Below are 25,065 nucleotides of genomic sequence, written 5' to 3'. Positions count from 1 at the left end.
TTTAAATAACGGGTTCTTTATAAGGTGAGCATTCTAGTTGTAACTTGGGTGTATCTAGAACGGTTTTAGCATGAGCTTGAAATGGGTGCAAAGTTACATTGAACATATTTTCTTTACAAAAGTGAAAGAATTGCTCCATGTTTGAGCTTTCCCTTTGCTGTGTTAAATGAGGCTGGGGTGTCTTGCTGAAAGAAGTCTTGCTGGGGAACTGGAGTTCTGTTTCTTGAATGCAGAGAAATGCTTTATGTTTTTCCTTGGCTGCGTCAGAAGTCAGAATGTATGGAATGCTGTCAATACCAGCATTCATGACTGCTTTGCAAACCTTCTGATTGGCTGACAATAGGTCAAGAAAGATGTCCATGTGCCAATAGCTCATATTAAATATCACAATATTTTACACCTTGTTGACAAGACATTCGCGGTCAATGGGAAGGTAATTCACTCTTCCCTGGCAGTGGTTCTAATGAGGTGATATAACCTGAGGGGGTGGGTCTACCCTGCCTGTAATGGCCCGTCCCCCAAGTGAACCACCACACCGAAGAGGGTGCCCTTAACACAGGTGGCGAGGTCTTACCAGCGCTGGTCAGCCAGCCCCCCTAGGATTTATCTGGTTAACAATTGGGGTCTGTTCTGACATGTAACTTTGAGGGGGGGCTACTTATTGATTGTAGTAGGCCTTGTTAAATTCTATTGTGTCCCAGAGAATACAAAAACGCATTAAATGTGAAGATGTACAATGAGAAATTCAGACAAGAATAGATATAATTCAGACAGCTTTTAAATTTATTTTGCTGCTGGGTGCATTTAGTAGTCATGCATCAATAGTATTCAAAAAGAGGTATTTGTAAAGATAACAAGCAAAAATGCAAATAAATTCTTCACAAATGCTAGGTGTGAGGGGAGGTTAATTCTCAGTCTTAGCCTTACCCTTACACAATTATTTACAAGGTAAGTTGCAAAAAAACAAAATCAATGATAAAACTAGATAATGCTATAAAGAGCACTGTGTAACCACCACCTTTTGTGACAAGTGATTAAATTGTGACCTAGGATTTATCGCCATTAGCCATTAGCACTTGTGTAGTTTGTACACGGTCTTACCTTGAGCTTTGTTAGTTGTGCTGTATTTCCGAAGTCCATTTTCTGCGTTGATGACCTAAACAGACTCCGCAAAGGGAGTGCGGCACCCGATCACTAGGTAGAGAGATATGCACACCAAACATACCCCCGTCAGTGTTTTCTCCATTCATTTAAAAAAAAGGAAGGACTCGTTGTGACTTTGTAATAGCATGATCCCGGCCAACTTCTTTTGTGTGACGGCAGCTACTTAGCTAATAGGTTGGAGCCCCTTTTAGCATCGTTTGCAGTGGGTCGATGCTTGACAGTAATGCTTAATAGCGGATGCTTTCTGTAATGGTGAAACTTATAATATTACTTTACTAACAGCGTCTTCAACATAGAACACGTTTACACACAGGCTGATGTTTCTAATGGGAGAACTTTCTGCAGACTGCACCGCTGTAAAATTTACATCATAGACAGAATGCCACTCAAACATTTACTATACAATTTTTTCAGGAATTATTTTCATTCTTTAATTCAAATCAGTGTTTGTCGTGATAACACCATGATTTTAACCCAAGTTTCAAGATTGAAACTAAGGTGCTTAACATCGTAGGGCCGCAGTTTGCTTCTATTTTATGTTCAAAAGCTTGTCTTAAAAAGCAGAACTTTGTAAGGGTTGTTTTCACTTTGCCTTGATTACTTTAATTTAGTCACACAAAAAATGCAATTAAAGAAAGAGGTAGTTTCCTCTTCTGTAAATTCTTTTTTTATTCACAGAAGATTGAGCATCTGCACGATTCATTTTTACTAATGTTTTCCTTTGCCCTTACTTTTTTAGTTGTAGCTATTGGGTGTCGCTTGTGACATCTATAAGTTGAAAGTCTTGCTTTAGAGTACATGTAGGGAGACATGCTATATGTGGATGAACACAAAGTTTGTAGGCGTATTTGGTTATTTGCCCATCCATTGACTGCCCATGGCCATGCTAAACCCTATGGCCATTCCCACCCAGATCCTGCCCCTCCCCACCCAAAACACCTCCTCATGCGAACTCTTTGAGCTTGCTTTATTCAAGCCTTGCCATCAAACTCTCAACTCAAAGTGCCTTTCTGTGTGTTTTCAAAACAATCTTCTGAGAGCTAATGAGTTCATTGGAGTTGTAAACCTCGTACTGGTGTAATTAGAATGTCTTAACCAGGTCTGCTTTCAGCCTCACTCTGCGTGTCCTTCACTGAAGTTCTGTTAAAAACAAGCATTGGCAAAGCCAACAGTTTGGGCTTCTTTATACGTATTACATATTTGCAAGGACTGCTATTAGATGCCCAGGTACTCACACATTTTGCTTCCATCAATGTCCAGTCAATACCACTTTGGCTGTGCCTGGCAAGTGCCTTTCCCATGCCTAAACAAAAGCCCAAACTATTGGCATTGCCTATGCTCGTTTTATATTCTATTCTTCATTCTCCTCATGCATGAAGTGAACACACTTCAGTCTCATATTCTCTAGATATGTTACATTACTGAGCCAATCTTTACCGAATTTGGGGGCAAGCAAAGATGCAGACACAATTGACCTGCAGCCTAACGTTCATGAATATTTTAGAAATGGCGCCTTCTGTTAAAGAGTGGACTTGACATAGTAACGGTATGCTAAACTCGGCAGCGTTGCTACAGCAACCATGCAATATGTATCAGTGTGGAAGTCTGATGATTGTCTATGTTTCCTAATGCTTTTTTGGTGCCTTTCTTCCCAGAATGGTTGCAGTCAGTCCAGGCTATGATGGTCCTCTCCATCATCTTCAGCGTTCTAGCACTGTTCATATTTTTCTGCCAGCTGTTTACGCTGACGAAGGGAGGAAGATTTTACCTCACTGGTTTCTTCCAGATCCTTGCCGGTAAGATGAACAGCCTGATGTATTTGGCTCTGAGTTTGCCAGAGTTTTGTGTGAAGTCTGTTTTTGTTGTTGTTCTCAGTAATATGTTTACGTGAGCGGGTTGCCAGGGAAATGGCCTGCATGCTTGGAGGCGCTGAACACTAGCCAGCAGTTTGCTCTGAAGTTCGGATCCTGTCTGCTGCTCCCTTGCAGATGCCCATGTGGCTGCTTAATGAACTGGGTGGGATATGAAGATGTGTTGACAGAATAGACAAGGTTGCAACGATCCAATATGAACATTGTGTGGAGTATTAAAAAGGGGGTGGGGCAGAGTGGACATAGGAACTCATGCAAGGAGAAAGAACATTGGTAAATTGAAAGAAGGAATTTTGAGTGGAGTGTATTAGGTCATTGCAGAGAAGAATTCTCATTTAAACCTATGAGCTTATATTAGTGGGTACGAGGATATTAGTGTGAGGCAAGAGTGGGAGAATACTCATGTGTTGTTTTGGGGGTTTCTGATATGAGAGAGGTGTTTGCAAAAAACTTAAACGCATGGACAATCAATATATCATTTGGAAGACAACCACAGCTAGCACACAGCAATTATGTTTGAACGTCTGTGTTACTTGCTGAAGCAAGCTTCTGCCTCTGAATTATTTCAAGGTGTTAATGTAATGACAATGTAAGTCTCCCAATACTAGGGCATGTCCCACCTTGGAGGACTCGTCTGTCACTGCTGATCTCATTTTCTATATGCACAATGTATGAAAGTAATGTATCTGTAGCTTAGGAATTTGTGTGTGTGACAACAGAATGAACATGGTCTTCGTAGGGTCATAGAACAAGCCACTCTGGGTTACATATTATTGTTGCCTCAATTTAGAATGCAAGCAGGCTCACCCTGCTTAGCCCACAACCGAAAAATCGAAAGCCAACAGACTGCCTACAAAGTTGAATGTGTAACCGATAGTTGTTAATGCTCTGTTCAGCACTTTGACAAAAAACACACTATACATTCAAATAAATAAATAAATAAATAACTAAATACATTAAAATGAACCTCTGAAAGGAGGAGCGGGTCAGTCATCTAAGATTGACTTGCAGCTCCATGGATAGTCACTCTGCCCACTGAGGATGCTGTATTCTATCGCTGCCGTGATGCGTACGGTCTGGGTCATTAAGTATAAGGGGTAAAGGTGTTCCGCTAGGCTTGCTATTGGTGGGCGTAATCCATTTGTTTTAAAACAGATAGATGAAGTACCTGTTCTTCACTACTGTGATATTACACCAAAGGATAATACTGGCTTTTATGTACCAGACATCCGTTGGCATACTTACAGGATTATGCAGAATGGGTTGAGTGCTATGCATTGTATGCACAACTTTGCATGCTAAAATGTATTTGCATCCGTTGCTTCCCAATCATAAATGAGACCTCATGGAAGTGTCAAAAGGTTCAGGAGGCCATGCCATGTGAGCAACCTAGGAACTGATGCTTGTTATAATGTGTCTCACGCTGGGGCTTTAACCAAATAGCACAGACTGTGGTTAAGATTAAATAATGAACGTCAATACGTCACATTTTTTGGCTATACATTTAATGAAATAGACAGTGAGCTTTTTAGATGGAGTAGAATTGCATGATCCGTATATGATTGATTTGAAATTAGCAGAGGGCAATCCACTCTAGGACAGTGCGCTAGAGAGCAGACTAAATCCAGTAGTGGCTTTAAGAACTACCATTCAAGGCATTCATTTGTCAAATAGTTGAAGCCCAAACTAAATCACAGTGTTTGATTTGATCATTTATATTTCACATATCCCAAAAAGAGCAGGCAGAGCCTGCAACTGGGCCCAGGTGTTACAATCAAGAGGCAAAGAGCTGAAATTAAATGATAAGCAGCTATTGAAAGAGATAGGTTTATAACCTTTTCCTAAACTGGGGTAAGGAGTTCATTTCCCAAAGATTGGCCAGTAACAGATTCCCATCTCGCGGGCTCATGATGGATAAATATCTGTCACCCCGGTGAACAAAGTTAGATGAAGGAACAATCAGAAGGTTGCGACATGCAGACTGAAGTACGAGGTGTGACTGATAAATAGACATTTTAGGCTAAAGATGATGTGGATCCAAATCATGCAGACACTTAGAACCAAACAGAGGATCTTGAAATGGACCCTCTGCTGTACTGGCAGTCAGTGAAGACTCCTGTGGAACTGAGGGATAGGAGTGACTCTAGGAAGGTTGAAAAGAATACTAATAGCTGCAATCTGCGTGACTTGAAGATGATGCATTTGATTAATTAGAAGCATGCAAAGAGGGCATTACAGTAGTCTAATTTCGAGATAACCAGGGCTCCAACAACAGCTGGGCAATCTTTTACAGAGATAAGAGACAGTGGGGGTTTCAAAAGTCTGATTTGCAAATAGATGGATTTTATCATATCACCCACCCATAACATTGCAACCTAGGTTTGCCTGCCAGATGTTAGGACAGTTTTTCTGAAGTCCAACTAATGGCTTAGTTTAGTTTAGTTTAGTTTAGTTTATCTATCTGTATAGCGCTCCAAGTCCTTGGGCATCTGGGCACATTTCTTGAATACAGGTTACATAGGGTATAGTGAACATGAATACAAAATTACACATAATGCAGGAGATGCATTAAGATTGAAGAGGAGATTTACAGAATTACAGGAGAGCATTACATAGAAGCAGAAATATATTACTTACAAGTTAGATGATATACATTTGACTAGGGTCATGTAAAGAATGTACAGAGTTAACAGGCCTGGTGCATGATTAATGGAGTATGTATCCTGATTGCTTACATATCTCTCATTATCTATCTAGGATTCTTGATCAAGGGGGCATGCTTTGGCGTTCCTCCTAAATGGGAAGTAGGCCTGTTCAGTTCTTAGAGGTAATAGTTGGGTGTTCCATAATTTGGCTGCAAGGACACATAAACTGCTCCCTCCTGCCTTTTCTAGCTTGAAGCCTGGCACTTTGAGGCAGTGTGTGTGCACCAGTCGCAGAGGGTGGTCTGCAGTGTTGCGTGTGAGGGTTTCAGTCAAGTATTTTGGTGCTAGGTTAGCAATACATTTGTGGGTAAGTGAAAGGGTTTAAAGGCGATCCTTTGCTTGACTGATAACCAGTTCAGGTTACGTCTTACCTCTGAAATATGTTGAGATTTAGGGATATTCAGCACAGCCCTGATGGCATTATTTTGCAGAACTTTAATCTTTTTCAGGTTCTGTTGGCTAGTTCCAAGGTAAAGTGTGTTGCAGTAATCTAGCTTGGAAAGTACTAGAGCTCTAGCTAAGGAGATACGGTTGGGTGTGGTGAGATAGAGTCTGCAGGCCGTAATTAGCTGGCTGGTGTATGCTGATGAGGATGCTGATGCATTAACCTGTCTAGTTAGGCTTAGGGATGAGTCTATGTAAATGCCAAGGGTTTTCACAACCTTGGAGACCTTGATGGTGTTACTGTCAATATTGAATGCGTTACATTTTTCATCAAGACTGTTGAGCTTGAGCCTGGAACCTAAGAGAAGAAGCTCCGTCTTCTCGCCATTTAGACAGAGTCCATGTTTAGCCATCCAAGCTTAAATGATACCATAGATGGCGTTAAGTACTTTGGCGTCCGTGTCATAGTCACCAGTGAGGGGCATGAGTATCTAGGTGTCATCTGCATAGTTAGTGTAGGTGACACCCAGATGGTCAAGGTCATCGAACAAGGGCTTTGTAAATACATTGTAGAGGTTGGGAGACATGCAAGTGCCTAGGGGACACTGCATTTAATTGGTGCAGGGTTGGCCGAATCTGATGGAGAGAAAACTCTCATTGATCTATTATCGAGAAAGGACTTGATCCATGTTGTGGCATTATCTGAAAAGAGTGCTGCTGACGTTAAGTGAGAGAAGAGAATCTTATGGTCTACTAAGTCGAAGGCAGCCGAGAGGTCTAATAGTAGGAGGAGGGCAAGTTTGCCTTTGTCTTTTAACTTTTAAGTTGTGTCTTTAAATCAATTAAGGCTGTTTCGGTACCGTGCCTCAGCCTGAAGCCTGATTGCCTAAGGCCAAGGAGGTTGTTTGTTTCTAAATGCTCTTGTATCTGCAGATAAGCTGCTCTGTCAATGGTTTTCAGGAGGGAAAGGGACTGCAGTGATGGGTCTGGAGTTAGTGGTGATATTCGGATCAAGGGTTGGTTTTTTAATTACCGGAAGGACCCAATCGTCTTTCAGGTTGTTGGGTACTATTCCTGTTTCGAATTACATGTTAATTCAGGAGGTAATGAAAGGTGCCAGTTCTTTGGCTGCCTCCTTTATGATGGGTGCCGACAGATGTCTCTCTGGCATCTTGAGGATTTTAACTTAGTGATTATGTCTTCTACCTTCTTTGTAGTAAGGGGAGAGACGTTGAAGAGTTTCATGGTTTTTTGGGTTAGGCGTAAAGGTGGTAGGTTTGGGGGCAGTATCTAAGATCAGAAGTGTTTTGGACTCAATTTTATTTTGTAACTTGGATATTTTGTTTAGTAGTGCTGTCTGTATGTTGGTGCACCAAGTGCTATCTTTAGTGCAAGTAACAGGCGGTGGAGCCAGGGATTCCAACTCTCTAAGTACCTTAAAGATTTCCTTGGTATTGGATTTAGCTTGAATGATATGGTATTGTAACTTTCTTTTTTAATTTGAAGGATTGCCTCTTTATAGTTAGCGGAGGCCAATAGGAAGTTGTCTTTTTTAGTGGATGTTGGATGACTCTTCCAGTGTGTCTTTTAGCTTTGCGCAGATATCTAATATGTGCGGTGAACCACACATTGGCTTTGCATAAATCAAGTGGGGCGATGGTGTTTATGGCGTTTTCTACAGTTTGGTTAAACAAGTCTACTAGGACCGTGGGGTCTGAATGTTTAGTATTTGTGGCATTGATGATTGGTTTTAATAGTGGAAGTATCTTCTCCACCGTTATATTGCAAGTGTTCCTCGTTAAAAGGGGGGGGCTAGATTGGGGTGGTTGTTTCGATTACCTTCATCCTTGATTGTGAATGATATCAGATGATGGTCTGACCAGGCACATGGTGAGTTATATAGAATATTTCTGTTGCAATTGAGGTCAGCTAGACAGTGTAGAGTCATAACTTTATTATGAGTTGGATCTGAGATTTGAGCCTAGTTCAGTGATTGAGCTAACAAGGGATGAGGCCTTAGTGGCTTTTCCTTCTTGGAACCTAAGGATAAGGTCTCCAAGTAATATCAATTGTGAACTGGGCTTTGTGTTGTTATAGAGGAGAAGAGTAAACCATTCAAATGAGGCAGTACATGACTCCACTCATTGTATAAGGCTGTACCACCTGAGTTCAGAGTAGCATAGACAGAGCAGCCGGACTTATTTTAGGAGGGAGCGAGGGCTGTAGAATCAGTACAAACAAATTGTAATACACATGGTCCAAAGGAAACACTGAAAGACTATGTATTGTGAAACTAAATGTTTTATTTAAATACAAGTAGACCCAGATAAATCTTGGTGGAAATAAGTACTATCACAAATCATGTAAACATTATAGAAAAACATAACACTATGCTTTAATGTACACAAATGTAGACCAAAGCATATAACCTTATTTGGAACACCTAACAGGAGTTCTAGGGAAGTCAAAACCAATAGTTACTTTTAGATTACTTTCAGTAATACCAGGGTAGTAGACACTATCAGTTGTACCGTGACGCTCAGCAAGAAATCACATAGTAATATCAACTGGACAATATACTTTTCTGATCTAGTGAAATGCAGATTCTAGGAACAGTATAAACCTATAACTCTGATTCAGGATAACACAGTTATTCTAGGGAAGTTGGACCTCGGGGTGTAATATTCAATTACAGTTGCTTTTCAGTTCACCGACTAAGGGAAGCAATAACTCATTTTAGGATAACACAGTTATACTCAAGGTAAGTAAAGCCTGTACACTTTTTACAGGAGCTACAGGCTACTTAAAGGCAGGTGTAATACCTAAGACTGTATTTCTGTCTTTCTACAATAGACCATGGAAAGCAAAACACATTGTTACACTTTATGACGGACTCAAAGTTATTCTAGGTAGGTAACATCTAATGCCAACTTATTCTGGACAGGCTAACAGCAAGTAAGTGGAAGCATGGCCCTGTTGGGTACACTCATACATTTATCTTAACATGAATAGTGAAGTGAAACCAACAGCATTACTTTTGGGAAGAGGCACAACCAAATCACAGGTGAGTAATATAACCTTCTGTTGGAATGGTGAAACAGTTTCTAAGGATAGAAAGATCTTACATATACTTTTCATAATGGCAAAACTTTTCTAAGCTAAGTAAAACAACCTTATATATACATTTTGGAATGGCAGAGAATTTCTAAGGTAAGTAATAACCTTACATATACTTTTCAGAATGGCAGGTAAGTAATATATTATGCAACTGTTTGCTCTCAGAGTTACAGTTACCAACCAACTTATTTAGCAAGTAAGTAACTTTTAAACACATATCTTTTCTAGGCAAAATGCCCAACCCTTAGAAGTCTTTCCCTTATTCTTGGAACATGAGTGTTCTCAGTGGCATAAGGGGGGCTCACTAGGGTCTAGTGTCCAACAGGCAGGTCAGGATAGGTTCTTAAGTCACAAAAGTCAGAGTTCCTAAGGAAGACTGTTAGAACAAGTAAGTACTTTACTCTTGGAGTTAGTTGACAGTCCAGGGGCTTCACAAAGACACCATATGAGGATTCCAGCAGGGGCCTGGGTGCACTGGATGAGAGGATTCCCAATCACAGAAAACACCCCTAAACTACACAGGAATCACAAGAGACTTAAGGTAAGTAAATACCCAAGTCAGCACAGTACCTCAGCACAGAAGAAGATGTTGCAGCAAGAGGACTTCAGGATCTGCAGCCAAAAACCTGGTCATTGAGTTCCTTCATTAAGAAGACAGAAGACAGGACACTGGAAACACTTTTGCAGCAAGGACCACGGGAAAGGCTCTAGGCAAGGTTTTTCTCATGGCTGGATGTGGCTCTGCGGATTTGGCGCCTTTTTCAGGAGCACAGAAGGAGACAGAACATTGCTGGTCGGATTCCCGTTGTTTGCAAGGTCCAGCACTCTGGTGAGGGGACTTTTTGGACTGGGATCATGCCTCTGGAATTTCAGCAGGATGGCCAGGAAGTTTCAGTGAGATTCAGAATTTGTAAGACCGTGTTTCGCACAATAGCTTGAGGTCCCAGGGTATTAGGGTATTGCATCCCTGCAAGGGTACAGCATGGCGTGGAATTTCTCAAAATGCAGGTCTTCCTGAGCCTAGTGGGTCTCAATAGTCCCAGGGCATGGTCATCATTTTCAGAGTTCCCAGGTCGATTGGAAGGAAGGGCTATAGCAGGCTCTGGTTAAACAGCAGGCTCTCTGGTCACTGGAAATCGTTCCAGCCGCAAATTCTTCATTGCCCTCTTTGGTTTTGGTTCCGGTGGTTGACTACCTCTTCAGCTTCCAGGCTCGGATTCTATGCAGGAACCCAGCCATGCAGGAACCCAGCCAATCAAACAGCCTTGCAACATTAAAACTTGAGGGGTTGGCAATCCTTTCAGGACAGCCAGCCTCCCAGTGTGAACTGGAATCTTGCACTCAGTCTCGAAGACAAAGGGCTGCAGAGTTGTGGACTCCTCCCTTGCTTACCGCCTTCACAGACACTCTAGAGCCTGGGTAGGGAGTACACAGGAGTCTCGCAAACGCTAAAACGCTAAAAATTACACAAAGCAATTTCCCACCATGTCAGGGGAAGGTTCAAGAAAGGACAATGAACACTAAAATAGCGAAAAAAACCAAGACAGGGGCCATTTTGGTTAAATGGGCACCTGTGGGTGCCTTTAACAGCCTGCGGTAAAGGTGCACCGAATTAATAAAAAGGTTCACTGCCACCAGTCATTAAAGGTAAGTTTGTCCTTGTACCATAAATGTTACATTTAAAATGAGGAATGGGATACTCAGTATCTCACCAGCACTCCACATACGGTGCGGGGTGCTGATCTCACCTAATAAAATGTAAAAGGGATCCAAAGACCATTTCTACCCTTGGGAAATGTAGATCTCACAGGGTTAGCCGAGAAAGTTTAAAGGGGAGCCCCTCGGCCAGCCCAGCAACAATAGGCCCTTAATGCCAAAAAGTTATCAAAGAGGACAACTTTTAAAAGACACTATGGAGAGTCTTAGAAATTACACCCAAAAAAAGAGTAAAAGATTCTGTGAGTGTGGACAAATGTTTCCACTCACAGTGGTTTAAGGCAAAATAATCCACCAGTAAAAGCAAAAAGTTCTGGGGTTGTCACAGGTCAAGAAGATTTATCATTGCTATTAAAATCTTACATAACACCAGACACAACCAAGGTTATTTTACTTTGATGGAGAAAACAGTCAGGACTTCAAAAAGAGCTGGACAAAAGACACAGGTGCATGTCAGCGAGTTGTGTTTTTTAGATCCAAACTCAATGACCTTCGTTTTGGAAGGATTTAATTGGAGCTTGTTCTCTAGCATCCAGCTTTGTATCTTAGGTGCGCAAGCAAGCCCTCAATCTATTGCTTCCAGAGGTTTTTTAACTCTGACATAAATTTGAGTTCATCTGCATAGGAATGATAACAAGCCAAACTGGGAGAAAATATTCAATAAGGGTCGAAAATACATGTTGAATAGTAATGGAAAAAGAGAGGATCCCAGTGGCACACAACCCCTGACTGGTAGTGAGTCGGAGTAGTTGGATCCCATTTTAGCTTGTTGAATATGATTGAACAAAAATAAAATGAACCATTTCAAAGATTCCTCAGAGACCTGCGCCACTTTAGTCAGTCTAAAAAGTCGAAGTTTGCGCACTCTGATCCAAGGGATCTGATGCAAACGCTACAAAACAGGCCCGCCAAAACATGGTTCAAATTTCCTATGCATAAATACTTTTTAAAAAGGCTCATTGTCATGGAATTGTGGTTTATTCTGAAGCATGAAGCAAAGCCGCCCATGCTGTTCCAATAAGAATGCCATTCCTATTATTGTGTCTGCCACTGGCATTCAAGTAGGAGGACTGGTCTCCCTACAAACTCACACATTCTGGTAGCTTAAGCACATTCCTACTCAAGACATCTTAGGAAAACAAAAGGAACCTCTGTCAAATAATGAGCCCGCAAAATGTCAGACTGGTCGATATGTAGGTGGCCTGTTCGGGCAGTGATTGAGTATTCAAACACCCTCTAAAATCCTTTTGGATTGTGTATGGGAAGAATGTATCCAGCCTACTGCTGTTGTTGGTACAATGTTCGGTTTGTGGTTTCAGTTTTGTGGGCAGCGAAAAATGTTCTTATACAACTAACATGCAACCATTTCCACTGTAGGCATTTCCACTGTAGGCATTTCCACTGTAGGCATTTCCACTGTAGGCAGTTTTATAGAACCTGAAATCTGATGGTTTTTTAGCCATCAGCACATAAATCACAAGTGGCCTCACAAGGAATTCAGACTCCCTCAGACACTAAGCAAGTTGCGCAATGTTAGGAGTGGTTATTGACAATAGTCCTAAACTACTGCTCATGTGACCAATCTCCGACGTGGCATTTATCATTGGCAATAACACGGGGTGCATGATGACAGATTTTAGCTGAAGCTCGGAGGTAATCACACAAACAGCTTCAACAATCATGTGCCTCCATGTACCTCCATGGCTGATGGTGAACTGAGTGTAAGACACCATTTCGCCTGTAGAACTGAAAGGCAAAAGAGATATGTCAAAAGTTAGAATGTATGATTTACCAGACTCAGGGCCTGATTTACAAAAGCCCTTTTCAATGGCGTAATAATCCCATTGAACAAGGCTCTCTAAATCAGGCCCTCAGTGTGTAGTTTAGAAGAGGTTTGGCATCTCTGTGAGTCATTTAACTACGCGCATGATCATTATTTGACTACATGTGAGAAAACACGCCACTGTATTATTTTATGCCAAAATTAAAATGCATACAATTTGATAGCATCTGAGCAATCAGGCTTGCTTAGGTAAACTTAGAGAGACGATTTGGGGTTTGAGAGCGATCTACTTTTAGGAAGACGTGACCTTTAGGAATTAGTGAATTTAAGGTGACTTACTGGAACGCATGGCAACATTTATATCTAGTGACATGGTTCTCATGGAAGACACCTGGGTCTATAGTTGGGGTTCTTTATGAATAGTTTATATCAGCTACTTGTTTATTCATTTAGCAACCTTACCAAGAAGTAGAGAGAGTGCTGTAGAAAACAACAATCGAAACAACCCATATTAACACCTATATAAACAAGGTTATACAGTCTAAATGGAGTAAATTCCATGTATAGGGGAACCACTGGGAACAGGTTGAATACAATGTTGAACTGGTATACTTCTGACTTAAGGTTTCTACTCCTCTGGAGAAACACGGATGCGTTGCTCTCCCCAGAGCCTGGCACTGCTAGATGAAGTATCTAGTTTGGGTCCCTTTAAAAAGTAAACCAAAGGACTCATTACTATTTCACCATGAAGACCTTGGTCTCGGAATATGGAGTTGGTCTTTAAACCTGTTTAGAAGAGGCCATTCTATAAACTAGCATTTTTGAAATGTGTAGATAAATAGTAACGCTTTTTACATAAAGCCGTTAATGTGCAAGGAGACCTATCTGCAGAACGATCAGTGATTCCTGCATCTTTTTGTAAAGAGAAGGCGTATTCTTCCCAAAGCACACATTCTCTACATAAACACTGGAAAACGTGGGATACTGCTGGGTAGAAGGTATTACAGAATCGAGACCTGGATCTTAGCCAGGTTAATGTATCCACTTTTATGTCAAGTTACTCAATTTGTTTGTTTGTTTGTTTTATTATTTATAATGCGCAAACGTACCCGGGGGCATCGGGGCGCAGCCTTTACAAGAATTTTCTAAGCTTAGTTACAGTACACAGGGAAAATAAACAATACAATACTAAAGTACATCAAAATTATATACATAGCAGCAATGAAGTAAACAGGCTGTTATATACATATAGGTAGGAAGGCGCACGAGTTAGCAGATTGTGCGTGTAGAGTTAGGCACTTTGTTGTCTTAGAGGGCCCCCAATTTCAGCAAAGTGATTACATTGGAGCGGAAATTCAGAAAGGGGAGGTCCGCTCTGAGGTTTGGAGGCAGAGAGTTCCATAATGTGGCTGCTTTTACCTGAAAGCTGTTACCCCCTATTGAGGTGCATTTGTAGTGGGGAACAACTAATCAGTCTTTATAAGCTATTCTGGCGGGTCTTGATGAAGCATGTCTGTGGAATCTGTTAATCAGGTAGGTTGGTGCAGCATTATTAAGGGACTTATGGGTGTGGGATGCTGTTTTTAAGAGAATTTTATCTCTGGCGGAGAGCCAGTTGTTCTGTTGGCTGAGTTTTGTGATGTGTTGTCTTCTGGATGTGCCCAGAGCAGCTCTGAGAGTGTTGTTCTGGAGGGTTTGCAGTTTTGTGGTGGTGGCCTTGGAGGATCCCAAGTAGAGGGCATTACAGTAACCAAGGCGAGACAGTATGAGGACTCTGGCAAGTGTCAGGCAGCTAAAGTCTGATAGGAAAGGTTTGGCTGGGCGGATTAGTTTACACGTGTAGGCCGTGGAAGATGCAAGGGAGTTCACTTGTTTTTTGAAAGAGAAGCTGGTATCCAGGTAGAAACCCAGTGTTTTGACCTCCTGACCGACTTTGATTTTGTTCCCGTCGATCATGAAGGAATTGTAGAGCGGGCCAAGTTTCTTCAGGCTAAAAGTGGTACCTAAAATGATAAATTCTGTTTTATCATCATTCAGGCATAGTCCATGCTTGGCCATCCATGCCTGGATGATGATGTACACCCTATTTAGCAAGGCCAAATCCTTTCCATAATCTCCAGAATGCAGAAGGAGGATCTGGGTATCATCTGCGTAATTGGTGTAGATGATACCGAGATGATCCAAATCATCGAAAAGGGGCTTGGTAAATATGTTGTAGAGTGTGGGGGAGACACAGGAGCCCCGAGGTACACCGCAGGTGATGGGTAGGGGGTCAGCAGCCGCCGTGGGGGAGAAGACCCTCATGGTTCTACCGTTAAGGAAGGATCTGATCCACGTGATGGCCTCGGGGGAGAAGTGAGCTGACGTGTGGAGGTGTGAGCATAGTACAGAATGATCGACCAAATCAAAAGCTGCAGATAAGTCGAGGAGGAGGAGTAGGGCAGCCTGACCATCATCTCTAAGTGTGTCGATCTGTGCTTTCAAGTGAATGAGTGCAGTTTTGGTCCCGTGTTGGGGGCGGAACCCAGATTGTCTGGATCCTAGGAGGTTATTTTCTTCTAGGTGCTTCTGTATTTGTAAGTAGGCGACTTTGTCCAAAATTTTAAGTAAGAAGGGAACAGTCGTTATGGGTCGGTAATTAGTGGGTATGGCTGGGTCGAGTGTAGGTTTTTTCAGTAATGGAAGTACCCAAGATTGTTTTAAGTTGATGGGGATGGAGCCAGTAGTGAAGGAGGCATTAATCAGTTTAGTAATGAAAGGGGGGGGGGTCGCGGGCTGCCTCTTTAATGAGCTGTGCAGGGCACAGATCTCCTTGGCAGTTAGAAGGTTTCAAGGACAGGATAATTTTTTCGACTTCGAGTGTGTTGACTTTGGAGAACTGGAAGCGTGTCAGATCAGTGGGCATGTGCTTGTCCGGAGTTTTGGTTTGGAGGTTGTCATTCAGGGAGGCTCTTATGCTGGAGATTTTGCTTTGAAGAGTCGTGATCTTGTGCGCTAAGGCGTTTTGAATTTCAGAGCACCAGTTTTTGTCTTTAGTGCAGGTGTCAATAGGGACTATAGGGGTTTCTATTTGTTTAAGGATGGTGAAGAGTTCTTTCGTGTTAGATTTGGCTTTGGATATGCGGGAGTCAAAGGAGGCTTGTTTGGCTAGGTAGATTTCTTTTTTGTAAAGTGCAGCAAGTTTGGAGATACATTTACTGAGCTGCTCACACGCGATATGGCACACTAGATTTCTTTTATGCTTAATTTGGACAGTGAGGCTGGTTTCCAACAGATTTCCATTGACACACACCTGACTGACAACATCGACATTTCAATGTCATACGTATTTGTGTTGAGTTATTAAGAGTTTCATGGAGCTTCCTTATGATTAGAAAAGCTTGTTTGCTCCCAAGACAGATGAGGTGTTGATAACGAGATTTGCTCAGATTTAGATCCTTGATTACCCTAAATTCGGTTGTGCCTAAATAGTCCTGTAGATGGAAGAAAAATTTGAACATTAAACAAAAGAGATTATGATCAAAAGGGAAACAGATGATAGTAGTTTCGGGGGAACACACCTATTAAGGTTTTTGGGCACCCCTTAGTGGTTCATAGCCAATCCTCCTATTATTGTAAGAGCTCCTATTCATCCACTTGGATCAGTCATTTTTTTGTTTGATGGTGATAAATGACCAACTGATGAATGTTGAACACCACAACAGAGGGTTATTTATGCACTATTCTAATCTTATTCATCGCCCCTTTGCCATCAAAAATGAACCCGGAATATGGATCGGCGATGTTAGTTCTGAAGGCTAACACAAATGTTCTTTGAGAGGTCAGGGACTTTACTACTGATATTTCACAAGCCCGAAACATTTATGGGTCTAAGACCAATTCTGTACTTGTAATTTCTAATTATTTTCCTCATTTTGAAACCTTTCACATGGTGGAGAATCTGAACACCTTCTTAGAGTGCTTGATATGATATGGCATTTATATCGTGCCTATATACAAGTGTTTCAAGACGCGATGAGTCAATGGAGGGGGGATACAGAGGGAAGACAAAGACAGCGATCCTACCAGGACAGGTGACATTGAGATTGCTCAAGTGAAGGGGAGAGGCAAGGGGAAAAGGTGCAGGGTGAATGGGGAGGGGGCAGTGCAATACATTTGATAGCAGTAAAATAAATAAAGACAACAATTAGAAGTGCAGCCAGCTGGTGGAAAGTACAAGCGTAAGTGCAGACATCAGGTGTCGAGTGCTAGTAGGGGCTGTAGGGATGCAGAAACAGTCACTGAGTGCAGGGTAGCCAGGGAAACAGTGCAGGTGTGGAACTGGCAGGGTGGGGCCTGGTCCCAAGAAGATCAGAGGGTAGCCAGGTAGCCGGTGTAGTTTCAGATTCAGTCAGAAGAACAGCAGGGGAGAGGGGGAGAGAAAGCAGAACCAAAGAGGAAGGTCTTGAGGTGCTTCTGGAACTGGAAATGGCTCTTCTCAAGTTTCAGAGAGGCAGGGAGGCTGTTCCAGAGGGAGGTCCCAGCAGAAGAAATAGATCTACCACCAACTCGCTGCTTGGAGAAGCGACTGACATTGAGGGAGTTGGACGCGGATGAGCGAAGGGCTCGAGAAGGAAGATATTTAGGAAGAGAGAGTTGAAGGTATTTAGGTCCCAAGCCCCAGAAGACCTTGTGGACAATGCAGAGGGTTTTGAACGTAATCCTCGCAGCCAGTGGGAGGCAGTGCAGAGATTTCAGTCCTGGAGAGATACGATCCTTTGGCTTGAGGCCAAGAACAAGCGTCGCAGTCCTGTTTTTGATGAGGGCGGAGAGTAGAGGCTGGCAGATTTAGAAACAGGCTGTTGCAGTAGTCCAGCCTACAGAGAACCAGAGCTCTGGAGACAGTGAGCTTCTGGGGGAAGGAGAATAAAGGAAGAATACCTCAGAGGAGGTGAAGCTGGTAGTGCGACTTCTTAGAGACGTCAGAGATGTGAGTAGAGAAGAAAAGTGTGGAGTCAAAGATGACACCAAGGTTTTTAGACTCACAGGTGGGAACAGGAAGCGGGCCAAGAGAGGCTGGCCAGAGAGTGACAGGAAAGGAGGGAGCAGGTGTGCCGATGAGGAGAAACTTGGTCTTACTGGCATTAAGGCAGAGATCATTGGTGGCACACTACTTCTGGATGGCAGATAGACAGTCAGAGGTGAGAGGAGAAGAGGTAGCAGAAGGGAGCCTGAAAATGAGCTGAGTGTCATCTGCATAGAACTGAAAGTTGGGACAGAGAGCGGCAATGCGGTGGGCAAGAAGTGGCAGGTATTGGTTGAATAGCCAGGGAGAGAGGTTAGACCCCCTGGGGGAAACCACAGGTAGAGATAAAGATAGAGGAGAGGAAGGATCCAAGTTAGACCTGGGAGGTTCGATCGGAGAGGAAGGAGGTCAGCCAAGCCAGGGCATGATTGGTGATACCCAGGTTTCCAGGAAGTACACTCACATGCAGAAAGGAAATGAGAAATTCTTGAGTATTAGCACGTGCGAGTGACACTTTTAGTGCAGTCAAGGTGCCATGGGTTCAGGGGATTTATGTGTATCCCCATCTAAACAATTTGTTAATGAGATCCCTCTATAAATCATTTATTCTGGAGAATATGTTAATCAGAGCCTTCTCTAAATCACTTATTCTGGAGAATGATTAAAGAGCATGGGACGGTATTTTTAATGTGGGTCTTTGGAAAACCACTATAAAGAATATATGTGAATATTAACCTCCATATGAGGTTGAGAGGCAATGGCTTGAGTGATGAAAACAGTATTAAAGACTAATGGAGAAATATGTTATAACATTTGTTGTTGAAGATGATTGAACTGGTGGGCTTGCAAATGATTTGTTGTTAATTATAAAGCGGGCATTTATAAATTGTGTTGTGATATAACACAATGTCTAAATGATTACCTTAAAAGTGTTGCATCAAGTTTAAGATTAAATTGGTTGAAACATTGAGAAAAATGTGGGCTGCAGAATTATGTATGTCATCTATAAGAAAATGAAAATCCCCTAAGAGTAAAATAGGCCCAGTAGAAGTGAGAAGCTCAGAATTTTCAATTTACAGAATCATGCATTTACGTGCCACTTTAATGGGCTTCCTCACGTGTATTCCTTTATTAACAATCCTCCTCCAAATGGAGGGAGCCTGTACCTTTGTCTGGTAATGAACTATTTACAGAATTTTATGCAAATAAGTTAATCTTAAGGCAAGTTATTTCATTCATCCTTAAAGTTGTATTGGATTTGATGCAGAAAATCTTAAACGCAGGAAGCGCTACAGAACTTGGATGTGGCTAGGACATTTGCATTTGGATCTATGTCCGATGCTGTTTACAAAAGGCAGAACCTTTGGTTTCTAGATCAAAAGGCTGGATTTCGTAGGTTTGGCCTTTCTCCCTTTGGCCTTTCTCCCCACCTCCCCGACTTACCTGCGGCAGTCTACAGCCTCCCGCCGCCTTTCATTTGCCGACTGGATACCGGAATCCCGACACACAGCATGTCACGCTTTTGTGTGCATCCTTCTGTGCCTCGGGCCTCTGGAGCCATGGCATCTAGACCGCCATTGTTTTATTTAGACAAAACAAGATCTTTCGGCAAGTCTGATAACCATTTTCTTTTGCTTATGTTGGTGTTTCACCTTGGGATTAAGTTGCTAAAGCAACTATTGCCAAAAAGCTTGGATCCTTTATTTTTGAGGCATGCAGATTGCATGGCATTCTGTTCCTACCAGTCAAAACACACATTCCACTAGAGATAAGTTAGCATCTGTCACTTTTCAAAGGCATTTGCCCATGCAGGGAAATGAATAACTCACTGGACGTATATGCCAGACTGGATGCTTTTTTGGCAAGGTGGTTCTGCATAACTTCTTCACTTGAAGTCTGATGTCATATGCTGTCTCTCAGTAATGAAAGTCTTAGTAGTATGCCACAACAAATTGTTAAGGAGGGAGAGTGCAGGAGATAAGAGTAATGGAATAGTGCCTTCATAGTGAGCGTCCGCAGACAATCCTGGAAGTTTGGTGGCTTATTTACCCAGACATCTCTATACGTTGTAACAGAGTCGCACTTCAGAATGTTAATTATGTGACTGCCAAGCATGAGCTAAGAGTGCTGTAGTCATGAAAAGACTGTGCATGAATGTGATTAGTTTTGGTACAGAAGGTAAGGGAATGGAGTGGTCAAAATAGAATGTTAGAATTGTTAAAATAGTTGATGAATTATTTCTGATTTTTCAAAGGCCCTCCCTCTGCACTTACAGAAACATTACTGTAGGCAGGTATAGTAAGGGTTGAATTCATGCATTCATCTTAAAATAGAATTATCTACTTCCAGCAATGTCCTGTGTCCTATAGAATTATTTGCTTCCAGCCATGTCCTGTGTCCTAACCAATCACACCAGGCTTTCCATACTATACAGGACATTGGCTGTGGAGCAGACAAGGAAGGAACTCCTGTGTATCTATTTTAACCAAATTCCATTTCCATTGAGGGTTCTGCACCCACAAGGCAATTAATGTGTATCTATCAATGATATTTGATGTAATTGCATATATCTGGCTTAGCTGAAACCTAACTTTTCTTTCTCCATCATCTGTCTTTTTCAGGACTATGTGTGATGACGGGAGCTGCAATATTTACCGTGAGGCACACGGAGTGGGCACCGGAAAACAACACAAATGCCTCGTTTGGCTTTGCCTATGTTTTGGCGTGGGTGGCATTTCCCCTGGCCGTCATCAGCGGGGTCATCTACGTCATCTTACGGAAGCGAGAATAGAGATTTTCTGAGGAGAGACATCAGATATCTAATTATAAGACGTCCATGGAAGGAATTGGAGAAAACCAGTGGGGGTGGGAAGACATTGGAGCCCACGCCCACCAAAAAAAACAAAAAAGAGTTACTGTGTTAAATGAAGATGTATATAGTATCTATGGTTTAAAAACCTATTTATAACACATTTTTACATATATGTACATAGTATTGTTTGCTTTTTTGACCTCAAGCTTTGACAGCTAAACAAGTGCCTAAGGAACGTTTTACTTACAACAGTTTAACATATCGTATATGTGTATATAGCTACCTATATCTATATGTACATATACATATACAAAAGGAAACGAATATATATATTTAAATATATATATATATATACACACACCCACACACAGATTTATGTATGTATAGTCAAAATAGGTGGATTTGCAAATGCCATTATATAACACCATGACTGACTTTTTTCTTATTACGAAAAATATGTCGATTTGTTTCTATGCCATAGAACAGTGGAAAGTTATTTGACTCACACTGTAAAAATTCAGTGTTTTCCTTCGGTAAAACACAGGAAGGACTCGTCTCCATTTCTCCCCTGCTCCACGCCCTCTGTCCAAGGAGCAGTACTTGACGGTGCGAGTGTGAATTTTTACAGTGTTCACTTTTTATCTGTGCAATGGAACAAAAGAAGGTGTGTATGTTTGTATCTGTGGTTGCCCATTGTCCTGTGTCATCCAGGAACATAAGCCTAATACATGCATTAACAGATTTGATATGCTCTACTGACTTTAATATGCATATGTATATATAAATACATATAAGTATAAACAATGTGTATACATACCAACACACATATATGTATATGTAATGATATATGAATATATGTGGGTGTATGCATACATCTGATGTATGCATATACCCACATATATACGTTCATACTGTATATATCTGTGTATTTTTATGTACACATATTGTTCATATATATTTACATATGTGTATATGTGTATACAAATACATAGATATTTGATATCTTTGCCTTGAACTCAAATGACAGCCAAAGGGTTTCAAACGTACGTATTCACACTGTTAATCAACTCTTGCATGTATGTATTTACAGCAGTCGCCAACCACCTTGTTTATTGTTTTTATCTTTTCTATGTAAAATAAACAAGCTAAACACCAACACGGGGGTTAAGTAGTGGGGCTAGGGGGTGGGAAGGATGAAGGAGAGGGTGGGGAGTGGGTGAAAAAGATAATATATCAGGATGTATGGCATGGTGATTGGCGTGTCATTTCTTGAAGCATAGATTCGTATGAACACCCCAAAAAAGAAAGGAACAATGTAGAAAATGGAAAAAATGACAAATAAAAAAACAAAAAAACAAATACCACATATGTGAAATGGTGCTATCTATCTACCATTCCTTCTATTGATAACTGTTTAACCCTCTCACTGGAAAACGTGCATTAACAGTTTTGCGAGCTATAGAAAAGTATAGGTGTGTGTCATATGAACGGTTGAGCTGCTTTTCTCCCCACTGTTGACATGTCACTAACATCTTATTTGACCTTTTAAAAAAAGAAATGTATAACTAAGATTGTTCTATTTAGTTTATTTTTTTCATGGTCAAACACCTGTAAGAACAAAACCTCTGGATGCCCGGGCGGATCAGCTCATCTTCTTCAGAGTTTACGCATCAAGAGATGTGTATCTGGCATTGACTTGTGTTGGCAGCCGACCGGGAGGAGCAAGCACTTGGCGCTGCTCTGATGCCAAAACTCGAGGCCTTTTCTTTGCTTTTCTGATTTTGTACCAATTGAGTGGACTAAGAAGCTATGAAATAAAAGTCAGAATAACTCGCTGGATTCAGTCTTCTTCTTTTAAATGTCCTGGCCAGTAAGACTATGGCATCGCACCTCCGCTGCAATACGTAGCTGGAGAAAGGGTCCTGGGTTTCGCACCATTCCTGTATTATTCTCACGTGGGTTCATTTCTTGTGGTTGTGTTCAAGGCTAAGGTCCCAGATGCAACAAGAAATTTCCATATTCTGCAAACATGGATCTGATTTCTGCATATTACATCTTCATCTGGCACATCTTCATCTGGCACATCTTCATCTGGCAAGAGCATTGATAAGGAGATACAGACATGAAATAGGTCAAATATTGCACAGCAACCTTTTTAGAAAAGAACAATAATCCACATAATTCCCTACACAGAGGACAGAGTGGCACAGCACACATGCATGTGGGCAGGGTGTAGCTAGCAGCCATTGTTCGGTGAAATCAACAGGACAATGTATACAGTGTTCCAAGTGATCACCCAGTGCACCCAAGAGTGTCCAAAAACGTCATCTTAATATTTACATTCAGTGCTTTCATTTACTAATGTTATAGATTCCCATGTGCCAACACCTTTGCCTTAATAAGCCCAGTCAACACATAGACCAAGAATGCCTTTCCATGACCAGATTCAGCCTTGTGTTCCAATGCGCATTCCTCATATACCAGAAACACCTTCTTGTGACGAAATTCTCTTCAATAATAGCAACTTGTTTTTGCCTACTGCTGGCTACCACAGTTTTGCTACTTTAGAGCAATGCAAATTAAAGATGTTACAAATAACCAATTTAGGGGCTCATTATAATTTTGGATGGTAAAGATTATTCTGGCAAACCCCTCCAAAAATAAAAAAAATAAACATTTAATGAGCTTTTTCATTATAATATCCACGGGAAAAAAACGTGAATTTTCATCCTGCGATGAAATGACATGGAACTGAAGAAATTACCCATTTGGACTATGCAACATTATCCATTGTCACCAGCAATATGATATTGGAAATTGACTTTAAAAAATCCTGAAAAACCACATCTTCTAGGGGTGGTGAATTGGGCAGATTTTCTGAACTACCACTAGCAAGATGCAGTCATTTCCACCGATGGCATTTTGCCCAGAAAATCTGTCCAACTCATTATGAGGCCCAGTTTTACTTATTTTAACAACAGTGAAAGGATAAAATCAGAGACGTATACTTGCAGGTTGCACATAGATCTCTTCATGTCTCCAGAGATCTCTGGAGATCTACATATATGTAAAACCTGAACCTATGGAATGAACCCACTTTATTGTTGGTAGTAAATATCCTTTTTTTGTTGTCCAACACAATCTGCATGTGAAGTATCATTACTTATGGGCATAAGAGTTCACAATTCCACAAAAGTTAGAAATGCCGACAAATCTACTATCCCCACCCTAGATCACTAGTGAGAAGCAGTAATGACGAAACAGCGTGCAGTAACGTTTGCAAGTCATATTGTGCAGTCAGCTTTTTTAGCACGTCATTTTGCGTTCTTGGACTGCATTTGCATATTTTTCACATTATAAATGTTGGGCTACAAGTACCAGAATGCAATATGAAGGCAGCACAAAAGCCCGGAGTGATGGACTTTTTTCACACCCGCTTGAAATTGCTGTAAACATCTGGGCTGGACAACCTTTAAGCTATAAAACCAAATCCCAGTAGATCATTAATGACAGTCACCTGCTCTTAGTTATTATGTGGGACAGGCTTGCAGTTAGATGGCACAGATTGAAATGCCAACTAGGAGAATTGAAATGCAAATGCGTCATCACAGTGCTAATGATCAAACTTTAAAACTTAGAGAAGATGCAACTGGTCACAAAGAATAGGGTCTCTACCACATGTAATTCTTTATTAATTGAAGTTCCTGCTGCAGCTCATATAACAAAAACATTGCTTAAAATGTAAGGTCTGTATGAAAAGACAAAGCAATTGTTGCCAGTGTAACGGCTGCTGCGGGAGCGGCTTGCGACGACTTGTGGAGCGGCTTGCGACGACTTGTGGTGGCTCTCTCTGGGGATGGTTTACCTGCCTTTTGGCTTCAGAGGTCCTCTCCACAACCTTCGATCAGCGCTGCCCCTGGAGGGAATTTCCCTGCAAAATCTGAGCAGGTCCCCTCCAATTGCTGCCACCCAGAGGCATAAGAGGGCGGCGGCCAAATGAATGCCCTGGAGCAGTGGTTGCCAACTCTAATACAGCTCCCAGCAGAAGCTTAGAATAATGCCTTGAACCAGAGACAGAATCACTTTGACAACAACAAAAACAAACGGTGGACACGTCATGGAGAAGTAAATAACACGTGTGTTTCACCATGCTTGCAGCATTAAGTTTAATAATAACTTTTGGCTTGATGAGACCATCAGTTAATGGAACACTATCATGGGGCTGGGATGATAGCTCAGAGGCAATGCGCTTGTCTTGGAAGCAAGACAACCCAGAGCAACATAGGTTAGAATGGTCCTGCTTAGAGGGCAGTCTCCGGTAATATAGTGCATGATAAAAACATAGTTAATTATCATAGCAAATATACACATTCCATAAGTAATTGAAGATCGTTTTAGCACCATTTCATTTTGACAGGTCTAAACCCACCAGAGAATCAACCTCTTATTGAGTTATCATAGTAATCCACTCCTCTTCCCCCAGTACAGCTTGTAATGTTTGATACACC

At 41.6% G+C, this 25,065-nt stretch overlaps 1 protein-coding gene across 1 annotated transcript in view; it reads left to right on the top strand.

Annotated features, from left to right (window-relative positions):
* The window catches only part of PMP22 (peripheral myelin protein 22), a 98,053-nt gene extending 75,657 nt beyond the window's left edge, over nucleotides 1-22,396 (top strand). Inside the window, exons 4-5 of the mRNA XM_069654551.1 lie at nucleotides 2,820-2,960; nucleotides 20,367-22,396. Coding sequence (XP_069510652.1) covers nucleotides 2,820-2,960; nucleotides 20,367-20,536 — 311 coding nt within the window. The 3' untranslated portion in view covers nucleotides 20,537-22,396. The remainder of the gene's footprint in view (nucleotides 1-2,819; nucleotides 2,961-20,366) is intronic.
* The last annotated feature ends 2,669 nt before the right edge of the window (nucleotides 22,397-25,065 follow it).

Source organism: Ambystoma mexicanum, chromosome 3q (assembly GCF_040938575.1).
Source record: "Ambystoma mexicanum isolate Mex_15411 chromosome 3q, UKY_AmexF1_1, whole genome shotgun sequence".
NCBI lineage: Eukaryota > Metazoa > Chordata > Amphibia > Caudata > Ambystomatidae > Ambystoma > Ambystoma mexicanum.
Note: the sequence above shows the minus strand (reverse complement) of the source record. Positions and strands in the feature narration are given on the sequence as shown.